The sequence below is a fragment of the Camelus ferus genome, chromosome 24, assembly GCF_009834535.1.
Source record: "Camelus ferus isolate YT-003-E chromosome 24, BCGSAC_Cfer_1.0, whole genome shotgun sequence".
Classification (NCBI taxonomy): Eukaryota; Metazoa; Chordata; class Mammalia; order Artiodactyla; family Camelidae; genus Camelus; species Camelus ferus.
Window position 1 is genome coordinate 7,860,053 of NC_045719.1, and position 17,889 is coordinate 7,877,941.

At 32.9% G+C, this 17,889-nt stretch overlaps 1 protein-coding gene across 2 annotated transcripts in view; it reads right to left on the reverse strand.

Annotated features, from left to right (window-relative positions):
- The window catches only part of ROCK1 (Rho associated coiled-coil containing protein kinase 1), a 106,730-nt gene that overhangs the window by 52,137 nt on the left and 36,704 nt on the right, over positions 1-17,889 (reverse strand). For both annotated transcript variants that reach the window (XM_032467442.1, XM_006191773.3), the window contains exons 3-10: positions 14,725-14,825; positions 14,032-14,169; positions 11,272-11,447; positions 10,392-10,476; positions 9,004-9,148; positions 8,371-8,509; positions 6,247-6,338; positions 2,162-2,321 (exon numbers count right to left, since the gene is read on the reverse strand). In XM_032467442.1, the coding sequence (XP_032323333.1) occupies positions 2,162-2,321; positions 6,247-6,338; positions 8,371-8,509; positions 9,004-9,148; positions 10,392-10,476; positions 11,272-11,447; positions 14,032-14,169; positions 14,725-14,825 (1,036 nt within the window). The remainder of the gene's footprint in view (positions 1-2,161; positions 2,322-6,246; positions 6,339-8,370; positions 8,510-9,003; positions 9,149-10,391; positions 10,477-11,271; positions 11,448-14,031; positions 14,170-14,724; positions 14,826-17,889) is intronic.

The window sequence follows — 17,889 nt, forward strand, 5'->3', positions numbered from 1 at the left end:
ATCAAGTGCCCCTGAAGTACCATTAAACATAAATAACAGTGCTCTCAAAGAAACAGCAGGAAAACATGTCCCTTGCTATATCTTTCTTGGAAAATTACTCAGATTAACTACAGAATCAAATAATCACGAGACAATAACAAGGGCTATACAACAGGTATGTGGAGAAAAGGTCCCATGTAACAAATGACACTTCTAGACATAGTACAATTTAATTCCACTGACTATGAAGTGTCTCAGAAATTTAGTGTGAAATTCTACATTATGTAATGTAAATAAAAGCATATAGCAACACCAGCAAAATCCGAATTAGATAGATCAGACTATTTGATCCCTAATTTGTCTTCTAACTTTAATATGCTATGTAAGTAAAGTTGATGTTTAGCCTTCTGCAAAGTTAGTAATACAAGGTCTTTGAATGCAGCCTATCTAATGTTGGTAGAGTACAATTTCTACTTTTAAGAAACTCAGAAACTAGTTTGGGATATGAAACATATGAATACAAGGAAAAATCACAGAATATAATCTAGGTATGACAACGTAGTGCAAACAGTATATATAATGTTTATTAATTCAAGATTACCTTTGTGTAGAAAAGGTAACTGTCTTTGTACAGAAAAAGTAATTAACTGCTGAACTCTGCTACAAAAAAATACCAAAACACTGGAGATTGTTTCAGAAACCAATCCAGAGAATAACTGATAAAAATATATTAAAGAAAAAAAAAAAGAGAAGAGAAGAAAAGAAAAAAAAAGAAAAGATGCTACAGCGAACACCACTTAGAAGGTTCTCTTGTGTGTTTCAATTAAAAAATAACTCTAATATTACACTCGTGGAGTACGGGGGAGAAAAAGGGATTAAAATATTAGACTTTTCCAGGGGTCAAAACTCAAGTACTACCCACTTGGTTGGTGATGCAACAAACGTAGCCTAACATCAAAACAACACAAGTGCTTTCCTACAGATGGATTATGGAGAAATGTCATCAAAGCAGGACTAACCTTTCTATTTTCTAAACTTGACCTGAATTACCTCTTATAAAAAAATCTTGACTAAAATAACAAGATGCTTCACTATAATAACCTCAAATTTAATCATTACTCCAAGCAATTCAAATATCTAATACCATTCTAATGGAGTATAATTTGATTAGAAGTATGTATTTTAAAATAAATTTATCAAGTAGATTTAACACACCCAGTAAATGCTGCCATACAGTTCATTTATGTATCGCTATAGCATTTTGTTTAGATTTCTATCGTGTAGTGCCAACCTACATTGTACGATTTATCCAATTTCCTCACTAGGGTACCAGTGTATCAAGAGAAGGTACTATATATTATTTATCCTTCTTCCTGCACCTTAGTGCTTAGTATATACCTGACAAAGGGTAAGTTGTCAAACATGTCTGTTGAATTAATGAATGCTCAGCATACTGAAATAATGTTAAATGTTTAACTTAAATCTATTGGAAAAAGTAAAGCTAATATTTGTTCATACTAATAATAATAATAGCTAACATTGAGTGTTTACTCCATGCAAAACATTGTTCTCAGTGTTCTACTGTGTTCTGATTTACTTAACCCTTATGACAACCCTGACACATGTATTATTATTATTATCATCATTTCTATTTTTGAGGATATGGAGGCATAAAAGATGAAAGCTATTTGCCCAAGGTCATAAGATCTTACAGGATTTTTGTAAAATATGGTCAATTCATTCAGCAGTTTTGGGGAGGAATCATTTAATTGTTGAAGAATTAAAAAATACAGGCCTTTGGTAACATCAATATAGTGATGATGATAGAAAATTAAATGTTCAAAACGCATTATAAAACTAGAACTTTTTGGACAACATGATTAACCAAATTATCAGTATTAATAGAATCTTTTAATCTATTAATTGTTATAACTTGAAAATATATAGTTCAGCAGAGAATTTCTGAAAAACAATATCCTAAGCATGGATGATTCTGAAAGAAATTAAATATGAAATACTGGGAATACCATGCATTGTTTAAAATGGCATGTTAATAAATCTCTATATACCATTAAATCTACTTTAAATGTTCTTAAAGTGATTTTTAGATCTCCCTAAGAAAATGATACGACTACAACAAAATTAGTACCTACCCCTAAAAATCTATGTTTAGCATACTTACCTACGATTGCTATAATACGTAAATCCTACAAAAGGTAGCTGATTGCCAACAAAAGCTTTAGGTATAGGAAATGTTTCTTCATCTCCTTTATCTTCTTCCAAGTCATCAAAGTTACTTGTGTCAATGTCACTACTTAAATCAGGTACAACTGGTGCTACAGCTAAAAACAGAAACAAAATCAGTAATTCACTTCAAATGTAATATAAAATGAAGCAATTATTCCAATATCAACCACTAATGGTCTCCTACATACAAACAACATGTGAACCACAAATTCCAAATGGGCTGAATCTTACTTAACCAATTTACTCTTTATTAGCATTATTAATCAATTAGTACTGATCATTATGTAATTCTATGAACCAACTGTCTTCAGAGTCACCTATTAATTATCATCTATACCTCAAATTTAATTTGAATATTACAAGTCAAGTACTATTAAGGTTTGTTTTAGAATACACTATAGTATAAAATATTCAAAGGCAGTTAGGACTACAGAAAAGACTTTAAAGAAACTATACAGTGTAAGAAATTGTACTCAAAGTTGATTAGTTCCAAATACAGTATTTTGCTTATTAATCTACTCAACAGCAAACCAGAAATCAAAGTTACTTCTTAGCAGTCCTGGGTATTATTAATAATTCGTTACTGAAATATTTTTACCCATCTGAATCTAGATGAGTGGTATTCCTCCACTGCCCACCCCCGCCCACAATAGCTCTATAATATTAAGTCACAAGGAGCAAAGTTATTCTGAATTATATTTTTGGAACAGTTATTTTCCTCAAGTTAAGGGATTAAGGGACAACTCAGGTAAGTATTTATGAAGTGGCTGTTAGGAAAAACCTGAACACTGAATCTTCAATAGTTATAAATCTGATGGGGAGCAAGGCCCATATATATACTTAATAACATAAAACTGTATGTGGCAATCCAAATCTTCATGACACAAAAGAAAACACCATATGAAATGAGTACTATTAATATCTTCTTTTGGAGTTAAATGTGCTACAGAAAGTACATCTAAAAATAAATTTTAGGAAAAGTGTTTTTGAGTTTAAAGATACAGGAGTATAATAAAACATCAGATGGGGGAGGGTCTAGCTCAATTGGTAGAGTGCATGCTTAGAATGCATGAGGTCCTGGGTTCAATCCTTGGTACGTCCATTAAATAAATAAATAAATAAACCTAATTACCTCTCCCCTCCAAAAAAAAAAAATCACTGAAATATTACCATCAAAATACTCAATAATTATTTTAGATACAATCACTTCATGTCCCCTTACAGCGAAAAAGATGAAGACGAGCAAACAAACAAAAAAACTGACCTAGTTTTATGATCTTAATTTCTTACATAAAAAAATCATTTTTTATTGAATCACCTGGGTATTCCAGTCAGGAAATAACTAATATTGTACATCTCAGATACAGTGAACTCTCAGATAAATACGGGAATGAAAAACACATTTAACCAAAAGAAGCTGTTGTACTAACAGCGAATGAGAAAACAGCTTTTCCACCATTTTCTTTCCTTAATGGCCAAGAGAACTGCCTGACTAGACAACCCTAGCTTCCTGATGTTAACTGCCGAATTTGTAAAATGAGGGGGGAAAGGTTGTCTCCCCTTGTCATATACACGGTCTTGGCATAAATTTTACTTTCAAACGGTGGTTCTCAAACAGGGGCAATTTCGGCCCCTGGGGGACATCTGGTAACATCTAGGTACATTTTTGGTCGTCACAACTGGCAGAGGCGAGCTACTGGCATCTAGTAGATCGAGATCAGGGATACTGCTAAACATCCTACAATGTTCAGGACAACCCACACCAGATTTATCTGGTCTAGTATTAAGACTGAGAAAGCCTGCTTTAAAATGATCATGTAAGATAGATTTTGAAAGAGAAGAACAAGTTTGGTGTATTTTCTCTTGCTGTTTCAGATGGACCTAGTCTTTTTATAGATGACATACCATTTCACAGTAGTTTTACAATCAGATAAATTCTATCTGCTTAAATACTGAGATATGAGCAGGGGAAATCCTGGAGAATTATAAAAGTAATTATTTCTGCTTAAGATGTTTTAGGCTTTACATTAATACCATATAATCATGCCAGAACTAATAAATAAGATAAGAACAGCCAGGGAACTTAAAGACAAGACAAATGAAATTATTAAGTATGAGGAACAGAAAGAAAAAGTGAATGGAGCCTAAGGGACTTCTGGGACACCATAAAGGAGACCAACACACACATTACAGGAGTCCCAGGAAAGGAGAGAAAGGGGCAGAAAGAATATTTAAAGAAATAATGACTGAAGACTATCCAAATCTAAAGGAATATATGAACCTACACATCCAAGAAACTTAACGAACTCCAAGAACTCAGATCCACAGCAAGACACAATAAACTTTCAAAAGCCAAAGCCAAAAGCAAGAATACTGAAAGCAACAACAAAGAAGCAGCTCATTACATACAAAGGATCCTCAATAAGATTAACAGTCAGTTTCTAAGAAGAAATCTTAAAGTCCAGAAGGCAGTGGAATGACATTTAAAGTGCTGAGAGAAACAACTCTCAACTATGAATTCTGTATCTGGCAAAATTATTCTTCAAAAATGGGGGAGAAATTAAGAGATCCCCAGGTAAGGAAAAGCTGAGAGTTTGTTGCAAGAAATGCTTTTAAAGAGAGTCTTTCAGATTGAACCGAAAGGCTACTAGACACTAACTCGAAGCCTTATGAAAAAATAAAGAACAACAGTAAAGATAACTACATAGGTAAATATAAAAGCCAGCTTTGCTGTATTTTTGTTTTGTAGCTCCACTGTCTATCCATCTCTGCCTCACAACAGTTTCTCTCGCAGCATGAAGACAACAATCATGTCACATTTACTTATAAGGAGGGGGAAGTTCCTTATTTCCTAATGTATAACTGTTAATAAATTCTCCCAAAGTCAAGCTGCTCCTGCAGCTTCTTCGGATAGCAGGTCAGTGTCATCCTCTGCAGCAGTGTAATTTCTTAATTTCCAGAGTTTACTTCCCCTTTTCTCTTTTTAGTCAATTTTATAGCTTAGCACAATGTATGTACTGTACCTAAAGGCAATATAAGTTTCTTTTAAAATATGTGATAACAAGGACACTTCACTAAAATTGGCAAACTTACATGATTTCTTCAAAATTAGCAAGACTTTTCTCCCCTGAAGGAATCTTCTCTCACAGACTCAACTAGATAGGCAGTCCTTAAGACAAATATCTAATTTTTATCTGTTTCTACAACCACATAGCTGAATTCATTTTATTATTACTGTTCACTGCTGTTGCTACAGCAGGAAGTTAGGGGCTGGTATACACTATCCTTTTTCTGTTAAGTGAAAAGGGAAACAGTTCCTGAGACTTCAGTAAGGGAAAGGTGAATTCTTGGCCTACCAAATCCACAAAAACGATGGGAACTTTTGATACCATTATGATTTTGATTCAGCTACGTTAAGCAAAGTTTTCTGTGAATCATCTTATAATTTTAACTTTTTTTAAAAAAATAGGGAAATGTTCTAAACTGACTGAAAATTAACTTCTTGCACACTAATATATTTTTATTTCTGGATTACAAATTGTGAGCCTGATGGAATCAAGTATACCATAACTTCTTATATCCTCATAAAAATTAAATTCTGATAGAAACTCCTTATATTTTAAATTTTAGTAAAAACAAGAGTAACCTTTTTTCCCCATAAGAAATATATTTCAAATTAATTCCCTATTGACTTATTCCATAATAAGATACTAAAGTCTAAGCAAAGTGCAATTCAGCAAAGATCAAATATCACATTATGACTGCCAAGCCCAACTCCATTACCTGTATATAATATTTCATCTTGGTATCCTGAATGGGACATCAGAGAAGAAGCAGTACAATTTTCCCAATATTACCAAATATTTTCTCTTTAACTAGGTTAGGACAACACCTATATAGCATCTGTACACTTTGGATTTTCACCAGATATACACATATATTAGCAAGGCAGTTCCAACAGACTATTTACTGCAACTACTTTCAAATATTCACTGTAATGTGCAAGAGGAAACAACTTACTGTCTCGGAGCGTTTCCCAAGCCCACTGATCATTTTTGAAGAAGAGATGTCGTTTGATTTCTTCTACACCATTTCGCCCTAATCTCACCTCTCTGAATAGAGGAAAGGAGAAAAGTCATTAATCATTTAAGATATCATCACTATAACTTCATATTTATTTGTGGACATAATGCTAAATCTGTGCAGGATGGTAAATACAATTCCATGTCATCTCAAAATTATACTGATTGTCAGCATAATTTTTAGCTTACATAAAAATAAGTTGAACACTGAGAATATTAAAGAATTTTTTCTGAGGAAAAAATATACAAGAACAGATTTGTTGATACTCCATGACTTTTTTATTGACAACAAAAATCGAGATGAAATCACCCACTTTGCTTCATTAGCATAGTAAATTTTCTTGATAGGTTTTTTAATAGTGGTAAAGTTGTATATTTTTGCAACCAACAACTTTACTTCACACCACAAACTAACAAAAACTACAAAAGATGTTTTAAATTTAAAATTTCCATTTTGTACTCTCTCAAATATTTCTGACCAATCAAACCACTGGCAGCTAATTCTTGACATTACTACAAAATTGAGAGTTTTAAAAGGATAAGCTACTGACTCCTGACTTCCTCAGTAAGGTACAGAAACAAAGAATTTTAAAATGGGTCTTTAGCTGAGTTGGAAAGAGAAATTTAGCACCTTTTATTTTAGTAGAGTATTTACAAACAACAAAAATACCCTGAATTCTAAATTTTTTCCTAAGTTAAAAGGCAAATTGTTTTAGACATAATGTGACACTATGAAGAATCTTTCACTGACTCTCAGACTGCATTAGGGAACCTCTCCGTGGTTCTATGGCACATAGTACTTAACTTGGAGTACTTATCTCTCTGTTCAATAAATGCTTCGCTTGCTTGTCTATTTCCCCCAAAGGACTATAAGGTAGTGGAGAACAGTGGCTGTGTGTCTTGTTCATTTCTATATCCCCAGCACCTAACATACAGCATAGTTTTTATACTACACTATATTTAGATGGTGCTTATATTACAATGTAAAAATTTCAACAACTATATATTTCAGGCTCTAACGGACATCCTGAAGGAAGATAATTTTAATTAAAGTGAATTTGAAATTAAAACATATTTAAACATACTAAGCCTCTCTACTATTTAAATTAATAATACACAACCTTAAACACTAAATGTAATTGTAGTAAATCATATGGCCCACATTTAAATTTAAAAAGTAAACCACAAGGGTAAACATAACACGCCATTTTTGTTTCTAAAACACTTATGTGCATTTACATTTATAAAAAAAAGTTTGTTGAAACTGGAAGACCACACCAGTGAAAGGAGGAGGTAGGAAACATGACATACTTTTTTTTATCGGCTCTGTACTATCTACTTAATTTCAACAAGCATATACTATCAACTTTATTGAGGTATAATCAGCAAATAAAATTTTAAGATATTTAAAGTGTACAACGTGACAATCTGATATATACATATATATGTACATATATATACACACACACACATACTGTGAAAGGATTCCCCCATCAAATTAATTAACACATCAATCACTGCACATATTTACTTTTCTTTTTGGGGGGAGGGGGCAGCAAGAACACTTAAGTTCTACTCTCTTATTTAGCAAATTTAATTTATACAACACAGTGTTATCTTAAATGGCACCAACTGGAAGATGCATCATCATTTTTCTATCACTAGGAAAAAATGTCCCCAATTAAATTAATACATGCCATTGACTATAAGATGCACTCTAGTTTTAGAGATGTTAACATATTAAAAAAAAAAATCTCAGACTCTATAAAATACAGCCATCATTTTTACACTTAATTAAGCTAAAATTTAACAATTAAAAAAAAAATCACCTGGTCTAGTCATCAGAAAAGAACATACTATTACCCCAATTTCTTAGGTAAGGCAAGTGAGTTGAGCCCCAGAAAAATCATAAAAAAAACTGTATCAGGTTTCTCTGTCATAAATGACTTTCAGATTTTATTCTAATAGTTCAAATATAGGAGCTCAGATGCAGATCTTACAAAAATTGAGCAGCAAAATGAGAATTTCCTTAGAATAAATGTTCAATATTAAGATTATTTACCTGTCAGTAAGGAAGGCACAAATAAGATTTTTTGCTTCTTTTGATATGTCATTATCATCAGGGAAAGTAAGTGAATTTTTATGGTTCATAATCTTACTGTAAGTTCCAACTAGAGAATCTGCATAAAATGGTGTATCACCTAATAAATTGATAGGGAAAACAAAAGCAAGTTAAGATACATTTAAAGATAAACAACAAAGATTTACTGTATAGCACACAGAATTATATCCAATATCTTATAATAATCTATAATGGAAAAGAATCTGAAGCTGTGTACCTGAAATAACACAGCATTATAAATCAACTATAGTTAAATTTTTTAAAAAAGGAAAGAAAAAAGATACATTTAAGGAAATCAGTTTCAAAGGAAAAGTGTCACGTTACCTGTTTAAAGATAATTAAATATGCAGAAACTAAAAACATACACCTAATATATAAAAAGAAGTAACACATCAAAAGTTTCTCTAAGCCTCTAAATAGTATGTCAAAATACACATAGAGAAGGTTTGGACCAGTGTGTTTCCTACAAACAAAATCACAACTGCTTAATGTAATATTTTATTAGAAGAATTCAAGTCTAAATTTGGAGATAAACAACTATGTTAGAGGTATATAAAATCTTTCTTTACTCACCTACAAGCATTTCATATAAAAATACCCCAACTGACCACCAGTCACATTCTCGTCCATAATAACCATCACCACCTTGAGATTTTAATACTTCAGGAGAAATATAATCAGGTGTTCCAACTGCTGTATCACATCGTACCATACCTTCCTAAAAAGAGGTCAAATTTTAAATTAGGATATAAATATAAAATCTCAATTATTTAACATGAGTTTCCTCTTAATACAATCTTTAGAACTCTCTAAAACTTTGCGCTATAAAATATCGTATCAAAATCTAATGCAAACTTGACAGAATAACAAATAGCTTAATCATATACACACATTGGATACACAATACATCTATAATGTGTGTCAAGATACATTATTTTTATGTTTAATAATATTCACCAGAAAGACACACTGCCACCATTTATTACTCCCCTAGCTGTACCTGATGATCTCATCTTAATTGCAGAGAACATGTATATAAGCCAATGCAAATACACTGAGAGGCTGATAGGATGAATGACTTGATAACATTAATACATAAATGCTGATTTAACTGGTTTTTACTAAAATAGTCAGTCAATTTAACTATGCTTGAAATTGAGAAGAAAACATAACAAGAACTGACTGTACAAATATAAAATGGGGAAGTATGCGTATGGGAAAACGGCAGAATAGTGTTAAGCCCACTGAATATCTACCTAATATGCATTTTAACCCTCTCTCCAAAACAATACCTGTTACTTATTTTCCCTGGCATTAATGCAATAGAATTATAAACATTCACACAGAAGTTTTCACATAGTGTTTTCTAACCAATAAATTTCCTTTGGAAATAATAAATACAACTTCCTGGCTACTCTTCCACGGTAAGTTTCAAAGAACATAAACTGTTTCAGCTGAAAATAAAGCAGCATACTTGCTACTTCAGCTTATGTAAGTAAGTTATTATACAAATAGTGAGCATAGGTATCTTTTATGATGGACCCCCAAAATAAGCAGTAAGCTCAATCACATGTTTAATAGGAGGCTAAGTAAAACACTAAAAAAAAAAATATGTATTACTGAAATCCAGGTTTTTTGAAAGTCTAATTTTAACACTGGCATTAGTATTTAGTGACATTTAAGCTAGTTTCATTTCTAGTTACCAGTAGTGGATAGTACAGAGCTGTTTTAAACAATTTAGTAAATCTGGCAATCCACACTTACCCTAAATAGAGAGGAAAAAAACAAATCATTTACAAGTTACTAACACAACACTGAAACCACGGCATCTAGTTCAACAAATAAGACAGGGTGCATCAATTCGGTACAAGTCCAGATATGGTTAGTAAATTCTTAAAACATTTTGTAAAAAGTATCTATATTGAATTAGCAAAAACTAAATTAAAATCTAATTACTTAACCTTATTCATCTTCATACAAGTACCAAAATCTGCTAACTTCAAATGTCCAGATTTATCCAGCAGCATGTTATCAGGCTTCACATCTCTAACGGGGGGAAAAAAGTAGAGTATCTCTGAAACAGATCAAAAACTGATAAAAACTACATGAGGCAGTTATTTTAGATCACTCAATTTAGATAAGGCTACCTCTGATCTATATGTGTTCTCTATCCACATCTATAAACTGAATTTCATCAGGGAAACGCCCTTGTATGTTAATGCTGCAGAAGAAGACGTATTACATTCCCTTTCCTTGTAAGTAAAGTTTGATTCTTCCAAGAGGAAAATCAACTCATTTGAGAGAGAATAACCATAAAAAAATATAACATTCAAACATAAAAAGTATTGAAACACACAGGATAGGTAAGTGCATTAATAACCCCAGAAGAAGGTCTAAGTCATTTTCATTTTTGTATCCCTGGCACTGAGCACAGCAACTGCACGTAGGATTCAAGTGGTGCCTGCAGAACAAATGCAACTATTAGCAAATAAATATGATCTATTCACTAACTTAAAGCAAATTAATTTGTATATAAAAAATTTTAAATGTTTAGTACCTTGGCTCAGACCTTAAAAAACCAGCTCATAATTTTTACTTTTCAGGACATCGTATAAAAGCCATATAACCAGATTCAGGGATATTAAAGAATACATTTATATCAATACTAAAGTGAAATGTTAAAACTGCAAATTTCAAAGTTTTAAATTCTGAAATACCACACATATCATACAGGAGAATAGGTGGATTTAAACTGGGAAATGCCAATCAAATAAAACTTAAGTATTAGTTTTTAGCTTCTCTCTTCAACAAATGAGAAAATTTAAAGATTTTAATCTTTACCTATGAATAAAACCCATGGAATGGATTGCATCCAATGCAAGAACTACTTCTGCAGTATAGAATCGGGCCCATTTTTCAGGCACATCATAGTTGCTCATTAAGTTTACAAGATCTCCACCAGGCATGTATTCCATCACCATGTAGAGATAACGATCATCTTGGAATGCATAAAACAGCTACACAAATGGGGGGAAAAAAAAGAAACAAATTAATTAAGATTAAGCAAAACTATTTCATTTAAGAATTGTCACAAATACTAATGTAAGATTTAATTAAAATAATCAAATTGCAGTAGTTGTGAGTACTTTTAAAAAAAAAGGAAACAAACATAAATAGCACAAAGACCTTTGCACTGCTAAGGAAGTATTAATTATGGTTACTTCTGCGGAGTTAGATAGGCACTTTTTTCTCCATATCTTTCTATACTAACTGAATTTCTCATATTGAGAATTTTTTAAATTAAAATAGTTTCAATATATGAATATATGTATGACTCTTCTAAGCCAAGACATACTGTAGTTCTAATTTAACTTGAGCATAGTGGGGTTTACTGCTAAATTTATATCAACATTACAATTTTCAAGTAGTCTTATAAATTAGGCTATAGTCTCAACTGTCCCTTATCAGCTGTGTGACTGGGAAACTTACTTAACATCCCAGATTCTCTGTGACTATAATCCTTTCTAGAAGAATGTAACAGACTATACTTTGTTTGACTTTTATACTTGCTGCTCAGTCTGTGTCTGGATGCCTAGCAGCTGGCAAGTGCGTAACAAATGTTTAATTAATAAAACCACAAATAAGTCTACAAATTGAGAGTGTAGCAAATAACTGTATTTAAGAGTTGTTTAAAAGAATTAGCAAATATAGAAAGCACTTAGTACAACACATGCTTGATCAACAACAGCAGTCAACACAGTCAACAGTAACTGCTAACAAAGCAGCAGGACGGGAACAAGAGTTAAGAGTTAAATCAGGAAGAGTACGGTCCATGGATGTGAAATTGGCAAGAATATCAGGCATAAATACCAGGGATGAAGTTAAAAGAAGAGCAAATTTACACAAGAACATTTTAAGTAAACATGAGAAGATTATAATCAAACTAAAATAAATAAGCCCTAGAGAAAAATTATACCTAATTTATCCAGGCAATTATATTTTAAAATTCTCCTTCCTGTATTTCTTTTTTTTTCCAGTAGTGTTTAATGATTTTAGTAACAGATTTAGTTAATTTAATTAAAAAATATATTCTGGGAAAGGATAAGAAACTAAGTGGCATCTCATGGTTGTCTGAGATTAAAGTGTACAATTTATCACTTGGGCACAATAATTAAAGGAACATTGTCAATTTGGTGGCAGTACCCCATTTACAGACAATGTATCAAGAAAAATAAAGCTCCAAGTACGTAAGTTATAAATCTAACCTTAAAAGTAACATTTATGTCATATGCCTGTTATACTCAACATTCCCCGTATCAGTGGTTCTCAAGCAGAGATGATGACTGTTAGTGTCCCACTGTCCCCACTGCCTACTCTCCCCGTCAGACCACCCAGAGAGATATTCAGTGATGTCAGAGAGACATTCAACAAAGTCTGAACACATTTTTGGTTGTTATAACTGGTGTGGGGGGTGGGGAGGGCTGCTATTGGTATTACCTAGACAGAAGCCAGGGATGCTGCTAAAAACCTTATAATGCTCAGGATAGCTCGCATCAACAAAGGATCATCTGGCTCAAAATGCCAATAATACTGAGCCTGAGAAACCCTACTCTATACAGCTGATAAAAACAGAGCAGACAGTTCAAGTATAAAAAGTCTTATTATGCAAATCTTAAACACTTTTCATATTCTTTATATCCCAATTACAGTTATGCTTATTTGAGATAATCTTTATTATATACTGTAAATAAAGAAACCATAAAAGCCATGCTAGGAATTTAGAAATGGTCTGGCTCAGTAGTTTTCCTTTTTTAAAAATCAGAAGACCTTATTTTCCACACATGAAATCTTAGTAAGAACCCCAATATGTAAGACATATAAAACATGCAGCTGCTCTAGGTGAAGCAGAAATAGAAAACCTGGAACTATAACCCACCCAAGTAACTGCCTGCCCCCATGACTTCATCTGAGGTATCTCCTCAGTTGAAAATCATCAATTTAAGCCAACTTTCACACTTTCGAGCAAGACAACTGAGGCCCAGAGATGTAAATAACCCAGCCACAGTTTCAGGTAGGCCTGTGGCAGTCAAGACGAGAACCTACAATTACTGACTTTCTAAGGTATTTTTCTTTCCAATGAAAAATCTAAAGTCAGTAGAATATTATTTGGAGGTCTAGCTTAACTTTTTTCCCCTTCATTTCTCCCGTTTCTTCCATTCCACAAAATGAGAGATAAATAGATGAATACATGGTTAAATAAATAAGATGATCTCAAAATTGAGAAAAAACCTTAAATTTCAATATTAAATAAAAATATTTACTTAAGAGTATAATAATATATGACTTCCCCCAAATCAAAACAGGGTTATCTACGTTTTCTAATATTTAAATTCTACAGAAACAAAATTATTTTGCCTTGGCCTTATTTTCCTCCCAGAGATGATTCAATAAAATTAAATTTTATGATTTAAAAAATGATGATATATTAAACACTTTTGGAATTGCCAGTAAATTGTTATTGTTCTACAAAACCAACTAAGCTTCTCAGATACGTTTAGTTACCAGCTAGCACGGCAACAATGAAACAACACCAAAGCATACCTGAACAACCCAAGGACTGTTAGCAAAAGCCATGATGTCCCTTTCTTCCCAGAAAAAAGCAGAATCGGATCTCTTAATCATTTCGAATTTGCTGAGAAGCTTCATAGCATATACCTTCCTGGTGGATTTATGCCTTACCTTTAAAATTGAAAATGAAAAATAATGAACCTTTCATTAACATTTAAAGCTCAGTGTATCCCAGAACAATTTACTAAGTGATTTTAACACTTTGCTAAATAATTTAACATTATTGTTCTAGCTACTTTCATTTCTTCTCTTCTGAATTATCCTAACTAGATAATGTCAAGGCTTTAATTACCAGAAGTGCATAATGTTAGAAAAAAAATCTGTATTCCCTACGTTATGGCACACTTCCCCTCCCCCACCCTGTTATGTATACTTCCTGTTTCTAAAACTTACTATGCCACAGCATTTCAGACAGTGTAGTATCAGGAGAAAAGACTTCTCTTCTGACACTTGAAACTTCTTCTCTACCCATGGATGCTTGGTGAAAATATTTCATACTACTGCTAAATTTGACTATAGGGTTTCATATCCTTAGGTAAGAATGTCGAGAGCATTTTAAAGCAAGAATTTTATAAAAACAACTTTCCCAAATAATACATGTTAAATGCACAAGTGGATTTTTTAATTTTAAACACTTGTTTTTTAAATCTCATTAGAATAACCTACCAATTGAACTTCTCCAAATGCACCTCTACCAATCACTTTCACTACTTCATAATCTTCAGCTTTCATTCGTAAATCTCTAATTTTATTTATTGTGTCTTTATCTGTATGAAAAGAAAAGTGTATAATTTTAAATCACTGAAGCATTATAAGCAAAACTGTTTATTTTACATTCAAGCTCTTGAGAAACAATGCAAAACAAAAATGTTCATTAAATTACTTGATAGATAGTAAAATATAAAGTTGTAAAATACAGAAATGTTTAATGTATAAAGAATTATTTTAAATAAATTCTGGAATGACTTTGCTTAGCTATTAAAACATTTTTATTAAAGCTGACTTAACACAATGTTTTAAATAACAAGTATCATGCTACAAACATACACTGAGGATAATTAGTTAATTCGTTCCTGGCATTTTAAGTACACATCAAACTTGAATTGAGGGAAAACTGATACAAACTTTAGATTAATAAAATAAAGTTTTCTTTTTATCGAGTCAGTTTTGATGATCCTTTTAAAGAGATATAACTAATTTAAGGTATCAAAGGCAAACATGTTATATGTTCGTGTATAACTGAAAAATCGTGCTCTACACTGGAATTTGACACAACATTGTAAAATGATTATAAATCAATAAAAAGTGTTTAAAAAAAAAAGGCAAACATGCTAAAGAATCATGTACTTACTACATTTCTCTGAACACAGAGTTCAACTTAGAACACGCAGTGGGAATCACTGCAATCATTTATATAAACCTGTCACACTACAAACTACAATAATTTACAAAATCCCCACTGGATAGATATCCTAATTCCTAATTTGGTCACAGATTAAAATAGGGCTATTTTAATCCACATGGGTCAACATTGGCATGAGATTACATGGAAAAGCTTCACATTTTGGAGCTGTACGAAATACCAAGCAACTACTAAACTTAAGTTCTAGTTCCTAACAAAAGCTGCATATAATATTCATGTCTTTCTTTTAAAATGCACTTAGAACTCAAGTGTCTGTATATATTATGACGCATAAACACACGCAACAGAGAGTAAACCTTCACACACAGATAAGTACATTTTAGGTTACATATCCATTGCAAGATGCACCAGCAAGACACAAACAATAACCAACTCATTTACTGCACAAACATAGTACTACATAGGCTCAACTACTAGGCTCTCCAGCAATCACTGTAGATATATAAATGTAACTTTAAAACATAGTTTCTGCTCTTTTGAATTTCAAACTCTAGCAAATGAAACAGAAACCAACAAACAAAATGCATTAAGAGAGATAAGCAGAGAGTTTGTAGAATATTAAGGATGACACCTAACCCAAGCCTGTCTGGGAAGGAGGTGACTAGAAAAGACTCTCAGGAGGTGAAGAGACCTGAAACGAGTTTAAAATGAAGACCAGCAGTTAGCCAGTTGGGGAGAAGAAAAGGCAACAGAACAGGCAGATGGGCAAATATAAGCAAAAGCACAGCGGAGCTGTTCTGTGCTGCTGGAGGATCACATTTGTGGGAAGGGCTTGAAGGAGAGGCTGACGAGCCCCAAACTAGTTTAAGAAGCTTGAACTTTACCTGTAGACCAGTGGTTGTAAAAATTATTTAATCATCAAAAGTATTTTTCACATTAAAGTTTAAAACAAGTACAATACGAAAATAGATAAAAGGAAGTGGTCTGCTTCAAAAAGGTAGTGGTGGGGGGGTGTCCAAGATGGGTGGAGCCTCATCCACTTTTTATGTGTCCATAACACAGCCCCTGAAGAGGCCCGTCCATCTGCTGGGAACTGAGAACAACAATCTGAAAACCACTACTGTGGGCTGGAAGACATGAAAAGAAATACGGCATAGAAACAACATAATCAAATTTACATTTCAGTTAGACTACTCTGGGGAATATATGAAAGATGAATGCAATAACGGCAAGACAGGAGGAGGGCAGAATTATTAGAGCACTGTAACACTGCAGATGAGAGATAAGAGAGTGCTGAACCAGGGCAATGTGTTACACAACAGCCTATGCGGCTGAGAAAGGATCTCTGGCTCTGGTTATACCAAATTTAGAGCCATAGATAGGCTGTATAGTCTGTAATTTGAGCTCAGACAATCTATCTGCTGCTAACCTGTGTGGGGATGGAGATCCTGCTTGTTGCTCTAATTTGTGACAGCACAGGAAGTTACAAGGCAGCTCAATATTACTCTTGTGATTCAAACAACATTAACTGTCAAAATGACTTTATTACATTTAACTTTTACATAAAAGTAATGTCCTGCCTTGTAATTTTAGGTTGAATCCATTAAGAAACATTATTAAGTCTGGAATAAAAACTAACTTCCAGAGTAAATCAGTGTTCAATAATAATTCAAAGATAGTTGAAAATCGTTCTTCTCATTCAAAAGAACTTTCATCTTGTTCTTTGTCTTAGCTCATCCTGCCACGCAAAACACCAGACTGGGTGGCTTAACCAACAGACATTCATTTTCTCACAGTTTTAGAGACTCGAAGTTCAAGACCAGGGGCACATTTGGTCTCCAGTGAAGTCTCTCTTCCCGATGGACTGGCGGAGGGAGGAGGGGAGTGGGACATATTTTAGTCCATTAAAAAAAAATCACCATGAAACATGACCACTGCTAAATCATCAAGTTGCTATATGTGAAGATAAACTGGGATATTCAGCTTTGATTTAATCAAAATGGATAAGTTCATGAGAGTGAAGGATATTTACCACTGATACTGCGGTTCAGTAACACATGACAGATGCAAATACTCTCCACAAAGTACTTGCTGATGTATAATATAATGAATAACTACAGACTTTAAATACCCTGTGTTTTCACAAGCTTTGTTAGTTTGTTTCACTAAGCCATTTTCTACACCATACACAATTTTAACTACCATTACTTGCAATACATCTTAGCAGATGCCACTTCAAGCTATACTTAGTGTTTCCTCAATTTCTTTAGAAATATTCTTGTCCTGTTCTTGTTCCATGCAGATATACCTGGAGGCTAATTCTTTAGTCACTTCAAACTTGGCACTGACTCTTCCAATAAACAAGAGTCAAGGAAAATCACTCAAAATTGTCTTTTTTCTTAACCACATTTATTGTGGTATGGTTCCTATACAGTAAACTACACATATTTCAAATGTACAATTTGATG